The sequence below is a fragment of the Spodoptera frugiperda genome, chromosome 11 (assembly GCF_023101765.2).
Source record: "Spodoptera frugiperda isolate SF20-4 chromosome 11, AGI-APGP_CSIRO_Sfru_2.0, whole genome shotgun sequence".
Classification (NCBI taxonomy): Eukaryota; Metazoa; Arthropoda; class Insecta; order Lepidoptera; family Noctuidae; genus Spodoptera; species Spodoptera frugiperda.
The window spans coordinates 294,881-317,619 of record NC_064222.1 but is presented as its reverse complement, the minus strand read 5'-3'; the positions used below and the strand labels follow the sequence as shown (position 1 = coordinate 317,619).

The window sequence follows — 22,739 nt, the reverse complement described above, 5'->3', positions numbered from 1 at the left end:
AGACCTCATGCATACATTGCACATTGCACACGTCTTGTGGAAAAAACCTCGCGGTACAAAAGCGTCCATTCAGTGCGGTTTCACGTCTCACTGATTCCTAGCAAGGAGTGCCAAGCAGAACGAATGCAGTGCATTCTTAAGCACCCAATGTTAGTAAGTGGCGGATGGAGGAAGAATTGCGGATTTTTTCCTTACAACTGCACCTCTGTGAGTCCCGGTCTCCCGACGCTACTTGCTTCTACAAATCCGCGTTATGTGCTTGTAACGGCTTTAATTGGACGTATATTTAGCTTAGAGCTACTTGCCACCGTCTGAGGACATAACCATTTAATTTAATGGATTAAACGGATACACTGGACTTGTGTAATGTACAGGTGTTTTGTTTCAGAAGCTAAGAGAAATAGCTGAAAGTTTAGCGCTCATAGCAGATTAATTTACAACAAACATTAACTAGAAATAACTGCACAACTCACACGTTTGCTCGCAGCATGCAGCTTGCAGCTCTCTATCGAAAAGATAAACATATTGAAATTGTTTCAGAAAAGTTGGAAACGCTGATCCGATGCGCGTAACTATGAGAATACAATAACAAGGTTAACTTACACTAAAGGAAGAAACACATTACCGTGGCGTGGTGTGGAATGGTGCGATAGATGCATTTATCATATACATTTACTATGGTTAAAGATACATTTGCATGTCGTGTTACGTAGGTCGGCAAGTTCTTGCAGTCAATTGGTGGCCATGACGCTACGACACGCCACGACTCGGTAGTGTATTTCTGCCTTTACGATGTGAACTTGTGGAGCTCAGTAGCCGCAGTATACTAACTTCATACCATTACTTTTACGTTTTTGGTTTTCTAGCTAGAAGTTAGTTCAACTAAAAATTTCAGTTCACTGGAAGTTTATCGGTTTTCTACAAACTAGAAGAATATCGAACATGATGTCGACATCGTGTCCACAGACCCAACGAGCCAGTGATCCGTATCATTCTGATACAAAATGCACTTTTTGTTTGTTGTCCTTCTTTAACGTCAAAACTGAGTGACAGAGTGACGTGATTCTGTGTACAGATACGGAGGGTCAGTGAGTGACATAGATACATGAGAGGGGTTGCTTTTTCTCGCGATAAACTTGGATTACAAGCCAATGTTAACATAATGCAGAAGAAAATACACCGAACAACATTACACAATGGATCTCATCAATCATAGGTGGCGCTAGTATAATTTATGGCATTATCATTGTGCTGGTAAAAGACACGCGTCAAATTATCACTTTTTCTTTTATACATTATGGAAAAAGTCGCGAAAAAAAACTTAGTTTTATCATTTATTTTCGTACAAAAGCAAAACACGTTCAGACGGTACGTAACATTTCAATATTTTATACAAACGTCTTGTAGAACACAAGTAACATAGCAGTGATAAATAAAACACACAGGAACGTAGGAAATAAGTCTTTATTAAGTGTAACATATGATATATTTTCTCGTATACTAGTCTATGTACAATATTTACAAGGCTTTGTCATCTCTTGCACCGGCCCAGCCGCTTCACGGCCCGCTTGAGACCCGCGTAGTAGTGCATCACTTGTTCCTGCAAATGTACATATTTCTTATTTATACGACTATTATATTAACATAGGAATTGAACATATAGTGAGTATAATAAACATGACTTGGGAAACGTGGTTATGTCAAACAATATAATATAGTTTGTACGTGATTCCATTTTATGTTTCGTGCACAATTTATGCATCGGTCATATGCGCAATGCACCTGTACATTAAATTTAAAATGCTACATAACTACCATTCCTAACTTTATAACAAAAATAACATCAAATGCTCCCACAAAACGCATTTAGCAAAACTATTTGATTAAATCGCGTAGTTATTTTATTTAGAGGCACAACACAAATTGTTTTAGTCCAAACTCGATATATTGGTGTTACAAAAACACGTTGCGGGGATCATGGCGTCGGAATATCCGAATCAAATAAAAAGAATTCAATGATAAATGTATGGACGATATACGCGCTTCCTGTCCAAATATATCCACGTCAGTAAAAAAGTTAAACATTTTATATATTCACCACACACACACGACACATCGTGACTAAAATCTAGAAATTTCTAGAATTTTTCTGTTTGTTCTGACTACACACTAAACTGAGTGAATTGTCTCATAGTAAGAGAATTCTGAGTGTTATTGCTGCAGTGTAGTGTAAAACAAAGTGTTGGTTTGCCACATAACTTTTGAATGTTAAATTCGTTTTGTGGAACACTTAATTTGTTAACATTACGCGACTAAAAGGACCACATAACAACTGAACTTAGTGGCATTAAAAAAATAGATAGAGAAAGTAATTTCATTATAGCAGAATTTCGCTGTCGCAGTTCAGTTTGTCTTTTCTAAATAAGCTATTGATCGCTTATAACAGTCTTATTTGTTAAAATACATTTTTTGCATATTGTTAGAACTACTGTCTACATCATACGCCAATAGTGATAAATAATCACCTTAAGGATGCTTTTCCGCTAGAGATGTGCTATGTAGCTATACTACGAAGATGTAATAGCTAAGCTGTGAAACTATCAAACCGTTTCCACTGATAAAAGGCGATGTAGCTGTACGATGTATCGATAGTAAGAAAGCCATCTATAGCAAACATCCATAGCACGCATCCATAGCACGCATCCTTCCATATAAAAAAAACTTAGCTTAACTGAGTCCGTTTCTACCAGTGCTATGCTATGTGGACCAATGAATATGATCGGTGAAAGTTAAACGTAGCATATCACATATCTGATGGAAAAGCACCCAATAAAACAAATAAAGATAAATAAAAAGCAGTGTTTGCTTACCTGCATAAGGTTGAAGCACATGGCGACGAGCGCCATGCCGAGCATGAGGTACAGCGAGCAGATGATGAAGGAAGGCTCGATACGAGCCGTGTACACTCGCTCGCCGGGGACGAAGTCTCCGAAACCAATGCTGTAGGGGAGACAGTATGTTAGTCCACCTTCAACGAGACCTTTACCATAATCATCGTCATCATCATCAGCCAGAAGATATCCAGTAACAAACAAAGGAACATTGCGAACGACAACTCGTCACCTGCATGTAGACTTGAAAGTATATCTTTTTAAATGTCGTCGCCCATTTACAGAAATCTAAAAACAAAATTCATCAATTTGTTTGTTTGCGAAAAACTCAAAAATTACTGAACTGATACTAATTCAGTTTTCACCACTCAATATAAAACAGTTTACTTCATTTGGGAACCAAGGAAACCCTAATTTACCATTGACTGAAGGTCTTATTATTTTTACATAAGACGCCTTTCACACAAGAAATATAACAAAATAAAAAAGAAAAAACTGAAAATTTCTAGAAGAAATTACTATAATATGTATATTCTTAAAATAAAGCCAGCAATATAATACCTGCTAAGTGAAATAAAGCAGAAGTAGGCTCCATCGAGCTGGTCCCACTTCTCCCACATCCCGAAGATCATGGACCCGAACATTATGTACCTGTGAACATTAGGACCAAATTAATTGCTGACTCATTAGTCTAGCTCTCAACAAGGGCCCTACGACCTACAAATGTCGAACTATTGTCTACAGTCTACATTCTACAGATAATCAATCGAAATCCGTAGTACATAGTCTGGATTGAAGAGTAACACATAATATGTTACCTTTCAATTTGAATCGGTGAACAAAGACGATGAATAAATAAAGAAAATTTGCTTAGAATTTTAATGGAATGTTACGTATGTGAAGGCTTTTGTATGTCGTCGTTCGAAAGCTGCCAATCGCAAGTACCAATGTGACCTTTTTATAAATGGCCACTGCTGACCACGCCTCTTCTCAAATGGAGAAGGTTTAAGCATTAATCACCAGGTATAATTAGATATTATATATCCAGGTTTCCTCACAGTGTTTTCCTTCACTGTATGTCAATGGTGTCTAAATAATCTTAGAAACTACATATAACTCTGGAAAAGTCACATTGTTGCAGTTGGTAGGTTTCGAACCCGCACCCTCAAGCATGAGAAGCGAGCGTCTTAAACCTCTGGCCCACTACGACATTTTAGTAATATCACGTAAATTAAATTTATTAATATAATTGAACGTTAAGTGCTATCAAAAACTAAAAGTTGAACCTTTTACAACTTCAAAAACCGTTAACTTTTATTTAGTTCGATAGCGAGACGAGATTGATAAAGATAAAGTTTTAGATGAAACTTTTAATTGATTATAATTCAATTTTAGAAAACGGGGTTTCGTTTAGATTTAGTTTGTTGTCCACACAATACAAATTGCATGGTAAATATAAGTTTTAATAATACGCTCTTGAATCACACTTGACTGCCTTTTAGATCTGTGGTCACAAGCGAGGTCGAAAGGTTTATTTTCGAAGCCAACTGAAAATGAATTCTCAACTAAAGCTTAAAGGTCGGATTTTGTTTGTAGCGTCACATACTTCGACTTGAGAGGTCATGTACCTTACGATACACCTTTCTATAGACATTCCAGGAAAAATTTACGTGATCTTTATTAAATTTGAATACAATATTCTACTTCACCTTGTCATAAATCATTCATCTCGAGTTAAGGAAAATCATCAATGACAGCTAGGTGTAATATCTTCAAGTAATTAACAATTAATAAACATTGATTTGCAAATATTTCTAATTAATATCAATGGCAATATAATTGTATTTACTTTTAATTCCCAACTCAAACGTCATTTTAAAATTAATAATAAAATCCATTTCGAGTGAAATCTAGCTGATGAAGGTTCAACCTATCAAAACAATATTGAATTAATCCCAGAGATAAATCCTTGAAATATGAATAATTACTAATTGCTATTTAATAACAAACAGAAATACCGTAAAGTCACAACAATTCATTTTAACCATTCTAAAATGAGAAACTAACTAGAAATTAATATTCTTCTTGATCTATTTTTGTAAAATTTAATAGCTTTCAAACATTTCTGAAGAATTCTCTAATAGCTAGCCAGCTAGAATACAACGAAGAAAATATTAAATAAATTTCTCAATGAGAGCAATAAGTACTAAACTTATCAAATAAAGCCGGATTTCCAATATGGCTCCCATTTAATATCACGAAACTGGACGCTTAATAAACACTAACTCTTTTTTCCCGCTCGCTAGTTGGGACAGTGAAATTAATTTATTTTTTATGTTCCCTCGTGCCATTTCCACGGTGAATGGCGAAGAATGTTTCTACTTTATCTCGACGCGGGCACGCTCTGGGGTTTCGGGGAATATAGAGAATATTCGGCACACAGACACATATTCGGTAGCCTACAGACCGCAGGTAACAAATTGTGTCTAGTATGTAAAATATTATAGAAGTGCCTACACAGTTTTTGTCAAAGTATACATTTTATAGTACCTAGTTTATACTGTGAATATTTCAACTGTAGTTGTAATACAGTAGTCTAATCAAGATCTTGTACTTTAAATGTTTAATGCCTTCGCTATAGTAATATTCAACCAAATTATTTATTCATCTCTTAGTGTTTGGAAAGCGATACTAATTGCTATCCTAATTGAACAGTACTGCTACTTACCCGACCATAATGGTGACACAGACGCTGATAGGTACGGTGATGGTCTGGGCATCGAAGGTGACGTAGCTGAAGTCGCTGGAGGGCGGACTCTCCGCGGGCCGCGCGGGCAGCGAGCACCCGCGGCGCGGGTCCACGCGGGGCCCGCGCGGGTCGTACGGCTGCGGCATCGATATACTGCGCATGTAGTCGGGTCTCCTGCAATGAAAGAAGAAAGAAGGAGTAAGACTTTAGGTGATTGTACAAGATTGTATAAAACAAGTACCTACCTATTGTTTCTTAGGAACTTTCAATTTTTTTTTATGGAACACGTCGGTTTTTATCGCCGCCGCCCATGGACACTTGAAACACCAGAGGCGTTACAAGTGCGTTGCCGGCCTTTTCGGGGTTAGGAATTTAAGGGTTGTTAAGGAATCGGGGATTGGGAAGATTCGGAAGAGGGGAATTGGACGACGTGAAACGTCGGTTTTTGGTGAGGCCGTGGTATCACTCCGGTCGAGCCGGCCCATTCGTGCCGAAGTGTGGCTCTACCACACTTGAATAATGACTGACATGAATTAAAGACCTACCGTATCTCATAATAAGTAATGACATGTTCAATAATATAAATAGTTTCAAAATGTCTATAAACTTGTTGTTAATCACATAATTCTATATTTAATTGACCTCTTCTCCCCTCAGCTAACAGATTACAATATAATAATTATAACAGAGTATTTCACGAAGCACTTTCAGTCTTTATTTAATTACACGCCACATTTAATTATACGTTTTATTACTAAACCCGAGTCGTAAAGCTTGTAAAATTAAGTGGCTTACACACAGCTGTAACTTTATTACGGGAGACATCTAATTCATTAAAGACGTCTATCTCATTATGCCTTCAAAGAAATTCTTTAAAATGCTACAGCGGGCGATGGCGGCGGCTGTGACACCGCCTCCTTTGACAATAATTTCGTCTTACGCAAACATTATTATACTACGTGGTTAAACCATTTCCGAATCCGTAATTGTCAAGCATCGTTAGTACCTATTATTTTACCCCGCTTTTATCTTAAAACGTTTTGAAGATTATGTTTAATTCGAACCAAGGAAGATTGTGATTGTCTGTGAAACTCCCACACTTTTTGTTCGCGATAAAAGCATAAAGAGCTGATACGGGAGCCATTAATTAACCTAAATTAATGAACATTGGCAACTGGATAACGTCATTATATACTTTGGAAAAGATTTTTATGCTATTTTCGCTGCAAATTATGAACTTTGTAATTGCTTATCGGGTAAAATTATTCAACAATTTGCAATAAAGTCGTAGTAGATAGTATCATAGTATTGATTGCCGACAAAGTTAATTTGCGCTTAATCAACTATGATAAACAGTATTGCAGTCAGTTGCTGAATAATTATTCGTGTAATCGATGCAAACGTATGTAGGAATTAATTAATATTAACTACAGAGTGCAATAGACAGTCGCCCGGCCATATCTGTAGATTACACGGTATTACATCGGCAGCCGTAGTTCTAGTCGATAGCGAATATTTGGGAGTTTATTGTTAAGCTTTATACTAAAAGGAAAATCCTAGGTACACAATCACTTACGTCTGTCAATCGGATTGTCACATACAATAGCACATTTCTTTACTTAGCGAAGATACTTGGAAATTGAATACAAAATAAGACTTAAGTTTAAGTCTCACTTCAGCCGACGAGACGATGTATTTTATTTTGCGTTTCAAACACTTATTCATAAGAAAGTTGTTTTGTAAAACTTCATTGCGCGGTTTCAGTAAGTAGTGGCCACAAGCGAAGTTGGGTTCTTTAGTCCCGAGAGCATGAAACACTGATTGTGCAGCACAAACTTGCAGGCGGCCAGTTTTATTAGACAAGTTGTGCGGAGTTTGATTCCCACCGCCAGACTTGTGAACAAACACTAGCTATTGAACTGGAAACTTTACTTTTACTAATCTAACTTAGTTTTGAGTGTTGCCAAACTGCAAGAAATAACATAGTTTGCGAGTTCGGCTTACCGTCGGTAATGAGCATGCAAATTGTACAATCTGTGCGCGTTCGCTTCTACATTCCGAATCGGAATCAGCTCGCAGAACCAGATGTGATGATAATTGTAATGCAGGTTTGTAGGTACGTGAGTAGTGATGGACTGGTCTGTTAATCATAAGTCTTTTTTGTATTGTCATGCCTTTTATCCCTCTAGGGGTAGGTAGGCCACTTTTCACCATTTGTGTTATAAGTTCCATGTAATAGAGTGAGGGGTGAGTGTATTGCCTTATACTGGGCGCAATTCCATACTCCGTACTGCTACTGATTTTTTTGCCGGAAAGGCCCTTTTATTCTTTGCCCGACCCGTGAATCGAACTCAAGACGCCTTCCCTGGCAGCGGCACTTGACCAATGAGGCAAGCTAGAGATCGTAGTTCAACAATCCTAGTATTAAATGATAACGAAAGAAGTATGGAATCTAAACAGGTCTTTTCACACGCTAGGCTGTTATTTACAGGAATTTACTTTAAAGCTCTTACCCATTTTTTTGTTTAGATAGTTCAACTAATAATTCAGCTTTAGCATCCATTTAAACTATTTTTCCACACCGAGAAAAAATCGTAGTGTGGGGCAAAGTTTTAAAAAATATAAGAAATCTATGTAACCGACAATGATAACAAAATAAAACACAACAATACAATAAACAGCGTGCTTGTCTCACAAACAGCGCGGTCACAAACTTCCCTACACGACACTTGTAGCAAAGAACACGCAACAACAGTACCAACACCGGTCCAATATAAAAGTCATAGCGTTTATATCTCTACACTACTTCTCACGAGCGATACAACGAGAATTGTATGTCGAATGAAGTTAGATAGTTACTCCATTTGTTCCCTGTTATATGTTAGTACAAGGAAGGAAGGACATTGCTTTTGATTATAACATCCCTAATGTTGCGGGTTTGCCGTCATACCCCTAAGAAAACTACTTAATTACAATATTTGTGGCTTAGTAGTATTTAGAAGATTTTCCTCAACTCAGTAACATTATCAATATAAAAAATACCTATAATAACTATTGTGAGACATACTAAATTAACTAAAAATCATAGTTTTCTCAAGTTAATTAATGGAGAAAAACTAGTTTCAGGTCACAGAGGAACCGTTCCTCATAAGCAGCGTGCGCTGACGTGGCGACGTCGCGCAGCCTACTAGTAGACTTTACATGTGTAAACCGTGATTATATTTAAAAAGTACCGAGTCTATAATTTAAAAGTTACTCCCCAAAAAGTGCCTTACTAATGATGAAATTTTTACCGAAATGCAACCATCTGTTTCCGAGCCTTTTTAACACAAACAAACAAACAAACAGACAATCAAATCTCTCTTTACAACACAAGTACAGTATACAACAGAAGATATTCCAGTTGTAAGATAGTAAACTATGTTGATAGACAGCCAGTAAATTCAGCAGTGCTCTGTATTGGCACGTATAGTATGTCTCTGGGCTCGACTGGCCAGTGACGTCCTCAAATAGCCGGCTATCGTAAACACGGCGCCGTGCACATGCACTCCATTACTGCTGCAGATATAATGCATCTGGAGCTTTGCATTGAAATGCAGGAGAAATCAAAAGTATTGATGTTTTATGGATTGTTGACTGATTTAGGATATGGATGCGATGTAGCGTATAGTGGATACAATTCCTCTATGTATGTATGCATTTGTATGAAATGTGTATGCCTAGTTACGTTTACTAATTATTACGTTTTTTTATGTTTGCACCATTGGCGCAATGATAGGACGTGTGCTTTGTAACAATATTATGTTGTAAATTCCACACATAAAAACAATTATTTCCGTGTCTTTTTACTAATTTTGTTCTTGAATTTTATTATAACTTTCGTGATACATACTAATTATTCTAATTAATTATTATGATATCGGGTTACTCACGTAACTGTTTGCCGAGGAACTCGACAGTTACGTGTGTACTGATAACATAATAATTAATTTTGTTCTTGACTTTGGATATGTATTGTGTGTGTAGTTATTTTCAAAATCTTAGCCTTTATCTTAAAGATTTCTACATGTCTGTTATAACTTACCTAGGATACCCTCGAGGCGGCGGGTACCTCCCCGGAGGGAGCACGTACTCCGGCGTGACGTCAGACTCTGGGTACCGCGACCTCCACGCCTGCGGCCGCTCTATACTCTCCGCTTCACTCAACTCATACTGCAAAATAAAAAGATAAGTTAATTTAACCATTATCTATGGGAACTTAACCACAATCCCCAAGCCGTCAGCCAAGTGTGCTGATTATGGCAATCTCTCCTTACGAAAGATTTCCACAATCAGCGCATCGAGTCCACAGCTCACACAGAGAAGTTGTGGACTTCCTAACGGATTACCGGGACTCCGGTTCTAAGAGCAAGAATAGGAATGAGGTGTTTTTAATCAGTAAGAGTCTGACACTTCGTCTCACCCTAGGCGAGAGAAGACACTGGATGATTTTCCTCCCTCAAAAAAATGTTACAAGAAAATCTCGAGGAACTCCTTAAAAACTTGTTAAGAACACCAATAACACGTCAATTGTAGTGATAGTGACCTATGAAACAATAATTTTATTTTTGTAAATAGGCTACAAAAGAGCATTTTTACACGTCAAAATTATTTTATAAAAATAACAGATGAGGCTTAAAACTGTGTTTCAAACCAATAACAAAAGATGAATCTAAGTCCATTTGACATTAACTTTATAAAATATCCATACTGAATATTCCAAACACTTTGCTAATATAAAAAAAACACACAGCTCATAATGAACAACAGTACTACCGACTACACAAACGGTACTAGGCATTCTTACACGTGTCCAACCACTTAACGGAGACAAGGGTATCTACCGTCATTTCATTATCTATTTATCCTTCTCTAATCTAAATGTCAACGGTGATGATTAGTTAGCTAGTCGCTTCCTAACCGTCATAGCACTTGACAGGCCTATTTTTAGCCCTCCCTGATTGGTCAGTCCATCGCTGCCCGTTGCCATGGTAACCGCTAACAATACTAGACAAGGAGATATGATATAGATTAGCAAAGATTGACTTGAGGTTAACGTACGCGCGGTTTTATGACACAATATTTGCAGTTATTTTTGGTTTGGTGTTTGTTTTTACAGAAAGATTGGGTAAGGAATAGCTATAGATATTTTTGGTTTATAATAATAAAACTCAATTTATAATTAGCATCAAGATACATCATGAAATCCAAAGACTGCACAGTTGGCGCGGAGACTAGGCAACTGGCTGGTCGCGGATTCAATTCCCGCACGAAACAAATTTTTGTATGATCCACAGATTGTTGTTGTGGGTCTGGCTGTCATGCGTGTATGTGAAATTGTATGTTTGTAAACACACGCAGGTCTTGGTACTTGATATGTAAAACAAATATCCTACCAACAAAAACAAAAAAATCAAAAACTGAAGACCCAGTGCTAGTAGGTATGCCAGACCCAAGAATCAAATTAAACCCATATTCAGAAGTCGCCTTTAATAATTTTACTTCTTCAGTACCACAGCAGATATATAATAAATGAGCTAAACACGGATCCCATGTATATGTGTGTGTGTCTGTGATCCTTCACCACATCCACACATAAATATTTACACCAGTATACACATCGTTCAACACTTTCTTCCCAGCTAGTGACAGAACATTTCTATCTGTCACGGTGCAGTCAAACAGGCGAGTCTAACTCATAGTAAATAGACTCGCCCACGCACCGCACTGACCGAGCAACCGTCTCGAAACTGATAAATTGATGTGCTTTTAGTAAATTCTATGTTGTTGTATAAACATTATATTATTATAAAGATCTGTGTTACTGAATATATAATTATCGTCAAGTTTTAAGAAGTGTCGTGTTATTGACAAACGTATATTTTTTTCAAACGTATAGCGATTGATTTGGGCGAACGCTTTCAATTTGAGCGATTCTCTCGATCTCAGTGGCACTCGATCTAAAATATCTCAAGGAATATTCAAGACAGATTCTAGATTGCATTTTCTTCTCTCCCTTATTCTTAAATACTAGATAATAAATATTCTTAAGGTATATATTTCGCGAAATTGAATAAAAAATTCACCACACAAATTAAACAATATTAATGCCTTGCTCTGCTGACATCAATTGACATTCAGATCAGACATCAATAGCAACTAACAAATAGATGAAGATATACCTGCAGCCGTAACCTGGCAGCTCTTCTCCTGGTGAATCCTGGACAGCCCCTGCAGAGGCAGACCAACGCGTAGATGCACTTGAACCATCGCGCCAACAGCTCACCTGGAAGTGTACCTCTCCATAGATATAAAATATTCATCACCTTTTAACCCGTGAGAGAAGCAGAGGTCTACATATTAAACGCGACAAGCACTTTCCATAAGTTATGAGTTCCATGTATTAGGGTCTACAGGCGAAAGCTATTGCCATTCTAGACTTTATAATATTACTGAGAATTTTCCAAAGTTAAGGAAGCCTTTTTGTTTACAAAATTGAACCCTTGCTTAGCACTCGTGATACAAAACAATACAATTATAAACAAAGACATAATGTAAAGCTTTGAAGAGCACTTATGAAGAATCTAAACCTAAGAAAATTTTGGTCCTTTGATCCTAACAATAAGTATACATAAGGACCAAGCTTTTCTTCTAATGTAATTATACATCTACGACATAAAGGCACTCTACTTAAAGGTTTGAAAAGCCTATACTGAACTGACTCTTAAAAGGTTTAGTAGAATTAAAACCATTATCTAAAGAAAGGTGATCTTAAAAACCCGTCTGAATGGGGGTCATCTGAAAGGCCTAGACAATCTAACTCGAAATCCAATTACCTATAGATAACCAACTCCATTGTTTCCAGATTAAAAAATTCTTTAACTTGATTAGGTTATTTATCTAGTGTAATTGTTTTCAACCTGTGTCTATTACTCCGATTTAAATCTAAGTGGTTTTGAAATAAGAAACAAAATTAATTGTCCTAACGAACCGACTCAATCAAATTATGCCGTTCTTTGTTTTTCAATGGAAGACGAAATTGGATTGAAATTAAAATAATAAGTGCTTATTTGCAATGTTGGTGCTACCGTAATGGTTTACGGCATTTTGTACCCTATTTACACTAAAAGGACAAAGGTGAAATTCCCTAAGACTTGTGCTACGCGAGTAGCTTAAGTGACTGAATGGAGTCCCTTAAATACTACTAAACCTATTACTTCAATAGATTTTCATCTTTAATACTGAAGAATAAAATTTAAAATCCATTGAATAAAGATGGATCGAAGTATACTGATGTAGTGACGGCGCGTCGATTCGCAGCTTATTATTGGCTAATAAGGACCATCTTTAATGGTTGAAATCAATCCAAAGTTCGGAAGAGAACAAATCTTAGAGCACGAGTTCGACATTTGAATGGATATATATAATGACAATTAGTACCTATTTTCTTGAAAAATACTTCGCTCTATTGAAATCAGATGAATAAAACTCATGAGTAATGAGCAACGAAAAACGATCAAAAATCAACAAGTGAGAAAATAAGAAAGCCAAGCTTAATCCGCGTAGTTACACAATCGATTACTCTAGAAAACATTTCCTTGATTTCCTTTAAAAGCAAAATCCACAGTAACCATAATATATTACCGAAGCGTTTGAGAGACCCGAGACTTCTAAGAAAAAAGGTCCACTTGGTTGACGTTGAAACAAAATGAACAGTCAGCTGATAGAAATAAAACGTTACAGCGAGCTGTCCGAATGTACACGAGAATTTACAACTACAGCTGTTTGTTAAACATAACGTTTTGTTTGATGTGTTTATAGAAATGACAACTTCCTTCCGAAGTTTGAGTAAACAAGTACTGCTTTGTGATCAAATGAGAAACGAAGCATTTCTATTATTCCTATGATTTCTTTGGAAACGTCGCCACGTGAGACGTGATTGCTCTGTTGTTCTCTACGGTAAGATCACGTGGATTTTATAATAAAATAACCGAATTTTTCCTCCACAAGTTAGCTAGCAACAGAAGTATAAGGTCGACTTTCGGTGTTATGTTTCTTAAATTGATTGTCACGGTTTCTGAAAATGGCCAGTGTCCTATTAGACTCGTCTTCTATTTCATGGGGTGATTCAAAATTAGTAGCTGTTACATTTAATGAATGCGCCTAGACCCACAGTACCTACTTTAACAACAGACTCCCTACTCTATCTCTTCGACGTCACGCCTTTTATCCCCGAAGGAGTAGGCAGAGGTGCACATTATGGTACGTAATACCGCTATACAATGTACACCCACTTTTCACCATTTTTGTTATAATTTCTATGTAATAGGGGATGAGCTCTCTCCGTGCTACTACTGAGAAATTATGAAAAACCGTAAAAAGCCCAGTAATACTTGGCCCGACCCGGGAATCGAACCCGAGACCCCTTGTCCGGCAGTCGCACTTACGACCACTTGACCAACGAGGCGGTATCTCATATCATTAGTCTTTTTTCTATAACCCTTTCAATAACATTCTCCATACCATCTCCAACCATCAATCCACCTAAGATCTTCATACCGCTAACATCTAAATTCATCACTCCACCGCGCCGCCATGTTCACACCTTCGTTTAATAAATTCACTCCCCTCTGGTCCCATTCCCATCACGCTTCACATCCATCCATCTACATACAATCACCTTCATCCATCTTTTGTGGTATTCCAGGAAAGGAGACTGGTCCCATGAAGGTTTCCAATTTAATTATAATATAGTTACTTTAAAGTTACAATTGTAATGTTAAGAATGGGATTGTTGGAAATATGTTACGTAACTACATATATGTATATGTATATGTAGGTAGGTACTCCTCAGTTTCAAGGAAGTTAGGAAACTTATTTGAAGACTGTCTGTTTTGTTTGAAATATTTCGTATAACAAGTTTTGTGATGCTTTGAAATGTGAATCTTGAAAATGTGAGCATGAATTTCACGACAGTTACAAACCAAAGTAACTTTGATTGCACGGTTAACGCGGAGGCTGGGCAACTGGCTGCCGTGCAATGTGTAGCGGAATCACGTTCGAATCCCGCATTATTATTCCCCGGGATTTACTAATTGTTGTACATTTGTAAACTTACCCATGACACAAGAGAAAATGTAAGGCAAAGTTTTTATAAAACAAAAGAAAAAGAAAAAGAAAGGAAAGTATATTGTTAGCGTCCGAATACCTTAGATTTCTACTAATTTCTCACTTTTTTTTATCTAATGAGCTATCTTACTTAGCAAGGATCCGCCCAAGCAATTATGAAACCCTAACGATGACCCTCATTACCTCCCGATTGCTCCACCTCATTGATTGGCTTCAATAATGGCTGCCGAGCGAATTCGTCAGCGTTTTTATACGTTTGCGAAAATGCCGCCATATTTTACATTTATTAATATCTATTAGTCAAATCTGACGCGACGATCACTTCTGATTACACTCGTTAAAGATTGGTAATTTGATTTCGGTACGTTTATGTGATTTGTTTTTTTTTTAATTAATAATATCATTAGTAGCCCTCTGCGTTACGTCGTCGCAACATCATTTTCCATACATTTTTTATTACCTTCTTATGCGTTAAAAATGCGTCTTATGAGTTGATATTCCAGACCATAATCTACTCTTACTGCAAATTTCATTCCGATCCCTTCAGCCATTTTGACGTGATTAAGTAACAAATATACACACAAACATTCAAACATTAATTACACCGTTGCGACGACGCGGCGCAACACAGCGTAACGGGCAAAATGGGGCCTCACTCTTAGGAAATGGTTAACATATGCCTGCGTATTCTATATTATGTACCTGTATGCCTATCCAAAAGCCTAAACTAAACTATAACATGTTTAACCAAGAATAATATAGTAGGTACTACTCAGCCATTACTATTGTGAAGGGTAGAACCATCCATCAAGTGAACGGAACATACTGACATATAGACGAAAGTGGTTGAGTATCAATGCGACTACGGTTACGGTGACAGTAAAGGATAGGAAACATAAACATTGTATGATAATGTGGGGAAATATAGTAACAGATATTATATTGTTGCAAATCTTACCAACATTGGTCAGATAGAGCAGGAACAGCGGCATCCCGAGCAGCGCGTACAGGATCGTCACCACCTTGCCCCAGTCAGTCTTTGGAGACAGGTGCCCGTAACCTGGCGGAATCCACATGTTCGTAGATATAGGACTAACATTAAGTCATCCACTACAAAAAAAAGCAAGTGACATACGACAATAACCTCAAACGGGTTGTTTTAAGTGCATTCCATATTAAAATATTGGCATTTAGAACTTATTTCACAATGTCTGGATAGCCAGCTATGTATCAGATCTTTGAATTGTGCACAATCTGACACATAAGAAGGTGATGAAACAGGCGCTTAGATTAATGTAACTAAAGCTTCACGCTATCCTCAATTTAATTAGGAAAAGTACGGTATGCATTAACACAAAACAGTAAAAACTTAGAAATCTGTTCATGTGGACTAGATTACTAATTACAACAACATAAAATGACTTATTTATAATCTTACCTATAGTAGTAATAACAGTGAGGGAATACAAGAACGCGGACGAGAAGCTCCACTGCCGCGAGGACCTGCCGCCGTCCCACCCCTTGTGGACAGCCATCACTATCTTGGTCTGATAGTTGCGCAGCTCTCTGCCAATCCTGCACAAACAAACACACAATTGAAATAAAGGAAGAAATCATAATTATTATTATCGAAGGAAAGCACATACACGGTCGTAAGTGCGACTGCCGGACAAGGGGTCAGGTTCGATTCCCAGGTCGAGCAAAGTATTACTGGGCTATTTTCAGTTTTTCGAAAATTTCTCAGTAGTAGCACCTTTACATGGGACTTAAAAGACAAATGGTGAAATCTGGGTATACACTCTTCCGGGATAAAAGGCATGACGTTGTTTAGTTTCGAAAGCACCTACGTTTTTGCTGTAAATTATCACTACTCAAAAAAGAAAGCAACTACTGTATTCATAAAACATAGTGGGTGTATTATACCCACCTCTCCTTGACCGCGGTCTCGTTGAAGAGGTTGAGGTCGAGGGTGACGTTCTGCCACAGGTACTGCGTCAGGTTGGTGCGCTCCCGAGACATCTGCTTGTCCACCTTCCACTCACTGCCGCCCTCTATCGCTTGGAACATGAATGCACCTGTAGACAGACACTTTGCATAAGTTTGGCCATTTTATGATATTATTACCTTTTTTTTCAGGGGGAAAATATATCAGAGAGAGGGAGCGAGAGGGAGTGTCAGACTCTTACTGACTAAAAATCGCCCCGTTCCTACTCCTGCGTGTCGAGCCAGAGCCCCGGTAAATCCGCTAGGTAGTCCGCAGCTCCGTGGAAGAACTAAAAGATGGCTTCCTCGTTAAGGGGGATTATCTCGCCATCCGTTTCTCAAGATTAAAGATAGTAAACTTGCTACTATTCATATCTCAGAAGGCGATATCAGAACCTGATCCAAGTTAGCCATTAATTCATTCAAATATTTAATAAAAGTCACTTGATAAGAACGAATGCATTATAATAATAATTCTCCCACGTTCACCCAGAAGATTCATCGCTAAGTTGATTCAAAAATAAGCTCTCCCATACATCTGCTGCAAGCTAACATTCTCTACAGTTTTAAAATTACAATTTTCACCTTTGTTGCTGTGAATCGGTTAAAATGTTATTCCCAGTGAGCTCACTAGCTACTAGCTACGGCTGATCATTTATCATTTTCAAACTATAGAACAAAGAGAATAATATGGAAGTCTGCGGCAACGGCTAGATATTATTGGTTCGATAAATCAAAATCATAATGGCACTGTTTGGAATGTGCTTAATGAATATCGGTTTTAAAAGGCGTTAATCAAGCTTAGACTGTGTCCTAACTAGATTTGACTGAACCTCTTTTATATATGGACCTCACAGACTACTCTCCATAATCTACCTACTAGTAAGTAGAACAGTGATACCACTGTTCGATTCGGGTCACATTACAACAGAGTTAAAATTTTAAAATAAACTAATCAAATAAATTATTACAAGGTTATACACAAGACGACCATCTCCCACATTCCTGAACCCTTGATGCGCCTTTGATGATAATCACAAAGACATGAAAAGACTGGCATACAAAACATAATCATGATTTTAATTGAAAACGTCTTCATTTTTAAGAAGATCGGTTTGTCATGGCTCTTACATCACTTTTATCTCATGCCAAACATTGCCTTATTATCAATTTATCATGGGGCCGAGCCACGAAGACAGATTCCTTTTAATTTACCGAGGACGACGGCCGAACATAAATTACGGAGCATCATAATGTCGTCAAGAAAAACACGAATTTAATTTTTGAAGAGTTTCTTTGAACAGTTAGGGCGTGTGCACACTGTCTGGAGTGAATGGATTGATCGCGCACTGAAGTATCGTTCAATCGCTGCTACGAGTACTGTTTGACATTTCATCCATTTCACGTTAATCTATTAAATCAACATCCTTTGTTGCTTTCTCAGTACATATCGTTTGTTGGAAGAGAATTTTTTCAACTTTACATAAAAATGTTCTTATTTTTTACCTTTAATGAGAATTTTTGGTAGCTAGAGCTAGACCCGCTGGTAACGTGACCTAGATTTCAATAGAAAGTTTAATTTTCTGCCATGAACACATTGTGCATTGTTAAATAAACTTTGGACAGCTACAAACATGCACAAACATGATATCACGCCGCACTGGCACCAACTTGTGACACAAAACGTAAAGTACACCATTGTACGTGATTATCTACCTACAATATAAAAAATCTAAACTAAATAGTTCTGCCTACAAAGAAGTAGAGAACACTTATAAAACGTTTCCAGGATTCCCGACTCAGTTTACAGATTTAGACCTCTTTGTCTGTATACTGGTATAATTAAGAACCTTTTCAGCGAGGGCTATTCGTACTAGGCGCATAGAACCTCCCTTTCAGTGGAGAGCTTTTGAATACGAAGGTAAATAGAAGGTATGATTAAATACCTAGCTGTTATTAAGTCCGTTCAATGGTATCTTACACAAAGGATCCATAAACCACATCGTTGTAAGAACAAACTAATTTAATATTAAGAATTTAATTTTAAGCATACTTCTCCGAACAATCTTAGGCTTTTGAAACTTGCAATCGATACAGAAAAGACTTTTTAAGCCAGATTGTGGAGTCTTTGAAATTTCTTCGCTCATCGCATATCCAATATTCTTTGGTTGTGTGCAGCAGCCTAATGCGATAACGCAGAGCCGCAGCCTCCCGTTGTTCATCAAAATGACAAAGGAAATACCCGACAGAGATGTTGTAAAAGTTAAAAGTGCTCGCTGAAGTGTAAAGTTCAGGCTTTCAAGGCATCTAATGACGTGGCGCGACAACCATAATTCTATTATTGTGGAACAATCGATATCCCTTTGATTTGGGCGTAAAGTGCGATAGGATTTGTGGAGCAGAGTAATTATTGACTGTGTAATCAATCGACTGTCCTGTCTCAATATAGAAGTTTGAAGTTCTAATTCTAAACTGAATGAAGTATAATCGACGCATTTATTTCAATTAAATAACCAAAAGGCACCTTTAAACTTCTTGAACACTGTTATGTGTATTTACCTACATTATATTTGATAAGTTTTATAATCATATTGTTCAGTTATGTATGCGCAGTAGGCTCGTAATTACATTGACGTCTAAGCTCTTTTACAACGTTCAGCTTTTTAAAGGTTTCTCGTGAATAGGGCGATGTTCTCAAAGTATGTCAGTAGGTACCTTCTCGCGACTTCCAAGAAATAACAAGCTTTGGTAATTGCTGAAAAATATTGATTTAGTGTTCAAGCTGAAATGTTTGTTGTGAGTAAACTGAAAGTTTAGGAAAATGTTTATTCTGTTTATTCAGACGTTTAAGAGACGAAGGTAAACACTTCTTATTTGTGAAAAAGCTAAAACTTCAGAAAATTGTCTCAAAAGTTGGTCGAAAAACATTTTCACAATTGCGTAAACAGCGTAGTCAGATGGAACATAAACTTAATTTCGCAGTAACGAATTAAAACTCCGGCCTAACATTCATATAAAAGTAAATTTAGTAATGGAATGCCGCAAGGCACCATAATCGGACCCATAACAAAAAGAGTGTAATAAAAATGTAACCACAATGCTATAACAACATCAGAAGTATGCCTAGCAAACCATAAAAAAGCTTCCCTCGATTCATCATATTTTATGGCATTTGGCAACAATCGTGGTCGTACAATCGTTTGTGGGGAACCAAAAAGGTCGTCACTGAATTATCGATTGCCAAACACTTTCTAACAACTGTTGCGGTTTCGATTCCATTCAATGCCTTTGTCGCGGTTTCCATATTATATTTATAGAGTTCCGATTTAGAGTTGGATGACCTAAATGGCTGCGGATTAATTGAATTAATTTAATGCCTGTTTGCCGTTTTAGTGGCATTAGTATTTATTGCATTCATAATGTACACAGGTTTTAGAAATTAATACAGTATTTAGTCACAATTATGGACCCTGTTGGGCACAGCAAAATATAAAATTCGTAGGAGAAGTGTGTTATAGACATGTGAATAATTTAGGTAGCTAATCTCTAAACTAAACTTTTTTTAGGCAGAATTCCCAACATCCATTTTCTCCATTTTTCATACTAAAAACAAAGTAATGCGACAGAAATACGTCATGTCACCTCACTATCATCAAATTTGACTTAAACTTAAATAAACATGGGAGACATTTCGGTATAATTACGACCTCCTACCCCGATCCGCCCCGGTATGTACCTGAACAACTCAAACTGATTACTGCCTTTGACGTCCCCCGGAGCAGGTCCTTTGACTGCGACATTACGGCATTGATTGCAACGTTAGTGCGACTCGAAATAGAATCGATGAAGTCAGCAATCCTTTAAGATTTAGAAACTAAAGGGACATTACATGCCGACATAGAAGTAATGGTTTTATATACAGTCTGAACAGTTATTTTCTTTATATGCATACGAATATAAAGATAAATTCAATACAGAGAAAGTGATCATTGTTTGACTATTGAGCAATTAAAAATATTTGTTATGGTAAAAATCGGTAAACGAGCAAATGGATCACCTAATGGTCAGCAATCGCCGCCGCTCAGGGAGAAACAAAACAGAGGCGTTACAAGTGCGTTGCCTTTTGGAGAATTTGGGTTGGGTTGGGTTGAATTTTGAGAAAACAGATTGGGATTAGGCAAGCTTAGGCCATTGATAACCTCACTTTCATAATATCACAACAAAACAACGAAAGCGTTATTAATTTCACGTCGGCTTTCCATGAGGCCGTGGTATCTCCGTTCGAGGTGGCCCATTTGTGCCAAAGCATGGCTCTCCCACACTCAAAACACGATAAAAATTAGTGTTAATAGCTACAGTAGAAAGGTACTGAGTTAATCTTTATTTTCTAATCTGCATACCAAATAACTGTTCAAACCTGTACATGGTTCCGCCTTCTTGCATGAAATCAAAAATTCCTTATAACTCGATCATATTAAAACCATTAATTAGCCGCCTTCGCAGAGATGAATCATCAAACGCGACCTCATTCTGTAGTTACAACCTTTAATTAAAACTGGTGTTGACTCTCCGAAGGTCTGGAAATGGCTTTGTAAATTCATGGATTATGTATAATCAAAAACCAAGTAATTGGCTCAAATAATTCGGCTTGGATGACCAACTTTTATGCAAATGTTTGTAAAGGTTGAGTTTAGCGCAAAATTGGTATTTGTAATATCGTGTAGGCGTGTACTGCGGTTTCTTTGCGAAAATTTGCTGCATTTTGAAATGACCCGGATTGAGCATTGAGCTAGCGAAACTTAATTATAAGATGATGGATTATGGATGCCAGGAAAAGTATATCACTACTGTTGTTGGATTCCGCTTGATGCCAATGCAATGTTTCATGTTTGTACAAGAATATCCGATATCGCTTGGTGGGATTACAATATAACAAAGTAGCAGTAACTTATCAATGCCAGTATCTATCTACATCTTGATGCGCGGAACTGAATGGTGTAGACTATCCCTAATTTATTTCTCATTCCTGTTACTATCTGGTTCCCAGACCATTATATTTTCCGGAGCTGCAGACTACCTAGCGGGTTTACCGGGGCTCCGGCTCGAAAAGCAGGAGTAGGAACGGGGTGGTTTTTAGTCAGTAAGAGTCTAACACTCCCTCCCGCCTCGCCCAAGGCGGGAGAAGTCATTGGATGATTTTCCCCCCTCAAAAAAAAAATACCATTATATTTTAACCCTACTCTAATAATAATTTATCATAATCTTACCAGCAATGGTATAAGCGACCACAAGCACGATGACGCCCACATTGCTGAAGAGGAACGCGAGTAGACCGCGCACGTAGTCGCGGATGCGGGACGCGAGCCTGCGCTTGCGCCGGGGCATCATGCACCGCGCATCGTGAGGCCCCGCCCCCTCGCCTCGCACCAGCTCATTGGTCCCGCTTTATGTCATCTGAAGTGGATCTGAAACAATAGCATATTATTTCATCAATAAAACTCTGAAAGTACATGGGCTCAATCTGGAAAAAATTGGTTATTCCAAAGATGGTGATGATGTTTATGTGAATAATAAGTATCAATAAGGTCGCGCTGTTTCCAACTTCCAATACATTCATCATAATCATAATTATAAACCATAAGACGTCCACTGCTGAACATAGGCTACCCCAATGTGCTCCAGATAAGCCGGTTGGAAGCAACCTGCATCCAGCGACGAATCAAATCGGGTAAGTTAGTCTACCTGTCCTCCCTTAAACTTTACTTATGTTTAAACAAGAAAAAGGAACAGTCCAAACTACGAAAGACAGAAACAATAAAATTTTATTTAACAAAACAAACTCCAAACTTAATATACAGCGCTATCAATTGCATCTCGATACGATACTCGTACGTAACGTATCTAAGCCTGCACTCCCCAATGTATCGTCGAAGTCTTGTTAGAGTATC

At 37.6% G+C, this 22,739-nt stretch overlaps 1 protein-coding gene across 3 annotated transcripts in view; it reads right to left on the bottom strand.

Annotated features, from left to right (window-relative positions):
* Positions 1–1,446: 1,446 nt before the first annotated feature.
* The window catches only part of LOC118274709 (potassium channel subfamily K member 15), a 52,254-nt gene continuing 30,961 nt past the window's right edge, over positions 1,447–22,739 (bottom strand). For all 3 annotated transcript variants that reach the window (XM_035592378.2, XM_035592377.2, XM_035592380.2), the window contains exons 2-11: positions 22,059–22,256; positions 16,736–16,883; positions 16,247–16,383; positions 15,767–15,868; positions 11,862–11,965; positions 9,725–9,852; positions 5,620–5,814; positions 3,453–3,542; positions 2,871–3,000; positions 1,447–1,600 (exon numbers count right to left, since the gene is read on the bottom strand). In XM_035592378.2, the coding sequence (XP_035448271.1) occupies positions 1,532–1,600; positions 2,871–3,000; positions 3,453–3,542; positions 5,620–5,814; positions 9,725–9,852; positions 11,862–11,965; positions 15,767–15,868; positions 16,247–16,383; positions 16,736–16,883; positions 22,059–22,179 (1,224 nt within the window). In that variant the 5' untranslated portion in view covers positions 22,180–22,256 and the 3' untranslated portion in view covers positions 1,447–1,531. The remainder of the gene's footprint in view (positions 1,601–2,870; positions 3,001–3,452; positions 3,543–5,619; positions 5,815–9,724; positions 9,853–11,861; positions 11,966–15,766; positions 15,869–16,246; positions 16,384–16,735; positions 16,884–22,058; positions 22,257–22,739) is intronic.